The 5755-nt window shown below is 52.1% G+C and overlaps 1 protein-coding gene across 1 annotated transcript; it reads left to right on the top strand.

Annotated features, from left to right (window-relative positions):
* Positions 1 to 602: 602 nt before the first annotated feature.
* LOC104392834 (pre-mRNA-processing factor 39-like) lies at positions 603 to 5571 on the top strand (the record flags this gene model as incomplete). Its single annotated transcript, XM_010002268.1, has 6 exons — positions 603 to 728; positions 2265 to 2383; positions 3108 to 3275; positions 3630 to 3813; positions 3906 to 4013; positions 5407 to 5571. Coding segments are annotated over 6 exons (870 nt in total), but the record flags the coding sequence as incomplete, so codon positions are not given.
* Between the last annotated feature and the right edge of the window lie 184 nt (positions 5572 to 5755).

The raw sequence follows: 5755 nt of genomic DNA, 5'->3' as shown, positions 1-5755 counted from the left end.
CATTAACCCCCCCCAAGCTCCTGGTCCTATTAAGATCTTCATTAAACACCCCCCCAAAGCCCTAATCATGTTCCAATCTTCATCTCAAACTCCCAGCTTCATTAAAACCCTAATTAAAACTAATTCCTCCCTTACCCAGGGCTGCATTTTGTTGTGACAGAGACAATTCTTTTCATGTAATTATTAATTAGTAATTAGATGTTTCTATAAGATTAAAACCCTTCATTCCTGGGACAAAACCCACCTGTTTTCACCCCAAATCCTGCCCCAGAACCACCTCCTGGGGAATCCTCCCCTACGTGGGGCTGTATTTTGTTGTGACAGAGGCAATTCTTCTAATGTAATTATTAATCCCAATTAATAACCAACTGCTCAGCAACCCTGTGAGATGTTCCTGTGCCCAAACCCCCTGTTTTCACCCCAAATCCTGCCCCAGAACCACCTCCTGGGGAGTTCTCCCCTACCCGAGGCTGCATTTCCCCCCAACAGAAGCCACTCCTCTCTTGTAATTATTAATCCCAATTAATAACCACCTGCTCAGCAACCCTGTGAGACGTTCCTGTGACCAAAATCATCTCTTTTCACCCCAAATCCTGCCCCAGAACCACCTCCTGGCTGCCCGCAGAGCCTTTGATGCCTTCTTTGCCCACTACCCCTACTGCTACGGGTACTGGAAGAAATACGCCGACATGGAGCGACGCTTCGACTGCACCCGGGAGGCCGAGGAGGTCAGGGGGGTCCCTGGGCTGCTTTTTGGGGTGTTCCCCTCTTTCCTGCCCTCTTTTGGGGGGTCCCTGTGGTGGTTTTGGGTGTCCTTCCCAGTTTTCCCCTCGTTCTGGGACATATAATGGGGTTTTTGGGGGTCCCTGTGGTGGTCTCGGGGTGTGTCCCTCTTTTCTACCCTCTTTTTGGGGCGTTTGGGGGGGCTTTGGGTGTCCCTGCTGTGGTTTTGGGGTGTCCCCTCCCTTTTCTACCCTCTTTTTGGGGTGTTTGGGGGGGCTTTGGGTGTCCCTGGGGTGGTTTTGGGGTGTTCTCTCCCTTTCCTACCCTTTTTTGGGGGCATTTGGGGGTCCCTTTGGTGGTTTTGGGGTGTTCTTCCCAGTTTTCCCCTCTTTCTGGGACATATAATGGGGTTTTGGGGGGTCCCTGTGGTGGTTTTGGGGTGTCCCCCCCTTTTCTACCCTCTTTTTGGGGCATTTGAGGGAGTTTTGGGGGTCCCTGTGGTGGTTTTGGGGTGTGTCCCCCTTTTCTACCCTCTTTTTGGGGTGTTTGGGGGGGCTTTGGGTGTCCCTGGGGTGGTTTTGGGGTGTTCCCTCCCTTTTCTACTCTGTTTTTGGGGCGTCTGGGGGGTCCCTGTGGTGGTTTTGGGGTGTCCTTCCCAGTTTTCCCCTCTTTCTGGGACATTTGATGGGGTTTTTGGGGGACCCTGTAGTGGTCTCGGGGTGTGTCCCCCTTTTCTACTCTCTTTTTGGGGCGTTTGGGGGGGCTTTGGGTGTCCCTGGGGTTGTTTTGGGGAGTTCCCCTCTTTCCTACCCTCTTTTTGGGGGAGCTTTGGGGATCCCTGTGATGGTTTTGGGGTGTTCCCCTCTTTCCTACCCTCTTTTTGGGGTGTTTGGGGGGGCTTTGAATGTCCCTGTGGTGGTTTTGGGGTGTTCCCCTCTTTCCTGCCCTCTTTTGGGGGGGCTTTGGAGGCCCCTGTGGTGGTTTTGGGGTGTGTCCCCCTTTTCTACCCTCTTTTTGGGGCATTTGGGGGAGCTTTGGGGGTCTCTGTGGTGGTTTTGGGGTGTTCCCTCCCTTTTCTACTCTGTTTTTGGGGTGTCTGGGGGGGTCCCTGTGGTGGTTTTGGGGTGTCCTTCCCAGTTTTCCCCTCTTTCTAGAGCATATAATGGGGTTTTTGGGGGTCCCTGTGGTTGTTTTGGGATGTGTCCACCAATATTACCCTCTTTTTGAGGCATTTGGGGGAGCTTTGGGTGGTCTCTTGCCTGGTTTTGGGGTGTTCCCCCCTTTTTTTCCCCCTCTTAATTGGGCAGACTGGAAGTTCTTGGGGTTCCCCAGGTTTTTTTGGGTGGTCTCCCCCATTTTTGGGGTGGTGTCTCCCACATTTGGGTGGGTTTTCCTCCCACTTTTGGTGGCTCCCTCCCACTTTTGACTGGTCTCCCCTTTATTTTGGGTCATTTTCCCCATTTTGGGGGTCATTTCCCCCCATTTCTCAGCTGGAACAGGACATTTTGGGGTCATTTGGTAACCCTGGATGTTCCCAGCAGGTGTTTGAGCGGGGCCTTCAGTCCATCCCCCTCAGCATGGACCTCTGGATCCATTACATCTCCTACCTCCAGTCCACCCTGGACATGAATCTCCCTGAATCCATCCAGAAAATCCGGGGGTAAGTGGTGGTTGAGGGGGGAACCAGTTCCAGTTGAGAGGGGAACCAGTACCAGCTGAGAGGGAACTGGCTTTGGATGAGGGAGAATTGGCTCTGGATTAGGAGAAACTGGCTCTGTTTTGGAGGGAACCAGCTCTGGATTAGAGGGAACCAGCTCTGGACTAGGGGGAACCAGTTCCAGATGAGATGGGAACTGGCTCCAGTTGAGGGGGAACCGGAACTGGCTCTGGATGAGAGGGAATTGGCTCTGGATGAGGGGAAACTGGCTCCAGATGAGAGGGAACCAGCTCCAGTTGGGAGGGAACCGGCTGTGGATGGGAGGGAACCAGCTCCAGTTGGGAGGAAACCAGCTCCAGTTGGGAGGGAACTGGCTCTGGATAAGGGGGAACTGGCTCTGTTTTGGAGGGAACCAGCTCCAGATGAGAGGGAACCAGCTCTGGATTAGAGGGAACCAGTTCCAGATGAGATGGGAACTGGCTCCAGTTGAGGGGGAACCGGAACTGGCTCTGTATGAGAGGGAACTGGCTCTGGATGAGGGGGAACTGGCTCCAGATGGAGGAGGGAACTGGCTCTGGATGAGGAGGGAACTGGGGCTGGATGAGATGGGAACTGGCTCTGGATGAGAGGGAACTGGCTCTGGATGAGATGGGAACTGGCTCTGGATGAGATGGGAACCAGCTCCAGGGTTGGTGCTTCCCATCCCACTTCCCCCCTCTCCCCGCAGCGTCTTCGAGGCGGCGGTGGCGGCGGCCGGGATGGATTTCCGGTCGGACAAGCTGTGGGAACTCTACGTGGAATGGGAGCGGGAGCAGGGAGACCTGCGCGCCGTCACCGGCATCTACGACCGGGTCCTCTCCATGCCCACCCAGCTCTACAACCACCACTGGGAGAAGTAGGGAGCATCCCAGTGGGAAAATGGCCCCGTGGGAAAGTCTAGGGTGGGAAAACGGCCCCATGGAAAAGTCTCAAGGGGGTAAAATGTCCTTGTGGGAAAGTCCAGGGTGGGAAAACAGCCCCATGGAAAGGTCCACAGAGGGAAAACGACCCTGTAGGAAAGTCCACGGTGGGAAAATGTCCCTGTGGGGAATAACCAAGGTAGTAAAAAGTCCTGAGGGCAAAATATCCCCACAGAAAATCCCGCTCCGTGCTGGGAAAACACCCCCAGACCTCACCCTCACCATTACCTGTCCCTAGGAATGCCAGGAGTTGTGTGTCCCTCTCTTTAACCTTTGTGTCCCCTCCCCAGGTTCAAGGAGCACGTCCTCCACAACCCCCCAAAAGACATTTTGTCCCCAGAGGAGCTTCTCTGGGTCCAATCCAAACTGGCCACCGATCCCGTTCCGAAACCCCCGGAGCCGGAGGGGACGGAAGCGCCGCCGGGAGAAGACGCTGCCGCCAGCGGTGATGGGAAAAAAGCAGCCGAGACTCACGTGGGTACCCAGGATGAGGGGTGTCCTGGATTGGGGAGAGGGGGTTTCTAGCCCACCCCGTGTTTCCCATTGATTCCCTGTTGAATTCCCAGGAGGATTTAGACCAGGAGAAGATCCGGGAGCTGGTGATTTCCATGCGGCAACAGATCTACGCGCAGAACGAGGCGGAAGTCGGGAAGCGCTGGAACTTCGAGGATGGGGTAGGGAGGGTGGGATCCTAGAAAGGGTTGGAAGGGACCTCTGGACATCATCGAGTCCAACCCCCCGCCCTGCTGCAGCAGGAGCAGCCAGGGCAGATCCCATAGGAATTGGTCTTGGAAGTCTCCAAAGGAGACTCCACTTTCTCCCTGTCCCAGGGAGGGAAGAAGTTTCTCCTCACATGGAACTTCCAGTGTTGTCACTTGGTGCCATTTCCCCTCCTCCTACCACTGGGCAGACCAACCTGTTCTTCACCCCTACCCTGCAGAGATTAGACATTAACTAGACGTTAACCAGATCATCTTACCTTGTCCAGACTTAACCAGCCCCAGGTCTCTCCTCACATGACATGTTCCACTCCCTTCATCCCTCAACCCCCCGTTATCTCCCTGGAAATGCGGTTGCCCCGCAGACTTAACCAGCCCCAGGTCTCTCCTCACACGAGACGTTCCACTCCCTTCATCCCTCAGCCCCCCGTTATCTCCCTGGAAATGCTGTTGCCCTGTTGATTGATTGAAGATTGGTTGATTGAATATTGGTTGAATGATTGATTGGTTGATTGAAGATTGGTTGAAATGATTGATTGAATGACTGGTTGAATGGTTGAATGAATGACTGGTTGAATGGTTGAATGAATGGTTGATTGAATGGTTGAATGAATGGTTGATTGAATGAATGGTGGTTGATTGGTTGAATGGTTGATTGGTTGAATGGTTGATTGGTTGAATGGTTGGTTGAATGATTGATTGGTTGAATGATTGAATGGTTGATTGATTGAATGGTTGATTGATTGAATGGTTGATTGGTTGAATGGTTGATTGGTTGAATGGTTGATTGGTTGAATGGTTGATTGGTTGAATGGTTGGTTGAATGATTGATTGGTTGAATGATTGAATGGTTGATTGATTGAATGGTTGATTGATTGAATGGTTGATTGATTGAATGGTTGATTGGTTGAATGGTTGATTGGTTGAATGGTTGATTGGTTGAATGGTTGGTTGAATGATTGATTGGTTGAATGATTGAATGGTTGATTGATTGAATGGTTGATTGATTGAATGGTTGATTGATTGAATGGTTGATTGATTGAATGGTTGATTGATTGAATGGTTGATTGATTGAATGGTTGATTGATTGAATGGTTGATTGATTGAATGGTTGATTGATTGAATGGTTGATTGATTGAATGGTTGATTGATTGAATGGTTGATTGATTGAATGGTTGATTGATTGAATGGTTGATTGATTGAATGGTTGATTGATTGAATGGTTGATTGATTGAATGGTTGATTGATTGAATGGTTGATTGATTGAATGGTTGATTGATTGAATGGTTGATTGATTGATTGAATGACTGACTGATTGATTGAATGGCTGATTGGCTTCCCCCCCCAGATCAAACGTCCCTACTTCCACGTGAAGCCCCTGGAGCGGGCGCAGCTGCGGAACTGGCGGGAGTACCTGGACTACGAGATGTCGGCGGGGTCGCACGAACGCACCATCGTCCTGTTCGAGCGCTGCGTCATCGCCTGCGCGCTCTACGAGGAGTTCTGGATCAAGGTGAGGCCCCCGGGAGCTGCCCCCAGCCCCTCTGCCCCTCCCTGCCTCCCTGGGGGCTCCCCCAGCCCTTGGAAAAGCCCCTCCTGGAAAGGAAGGAGGAAAAGAGAGTGAGGGGGGAAGGAAGAAAAGGAAGGAAATGCCAAAAAAGGGAAGGAAATTGGCAAGAAAAGGGAAGGAATCCCAA

This window comes from Chaetura pelagica, unplaced genomic scaffold (genome assembly GCF_000747805.2).
Source record: "Chaetura pelagica isolate M959 unplaced genomic scaffold, ChaPel_1.0 scaffold1497, whole genome shotgun sequence".
NCBI classification, from domain to species: Eukaryota; Metazoa; Chordata; class Aves; order Apodiformes; family Apodidae; genus Chaetura; species Chaetura pelagica.
The sequence above is the reverse complement of the archived record's forward strand: the minus strand, read 5'-3'. Positions and strand labels throughout refer to the sequence as shown.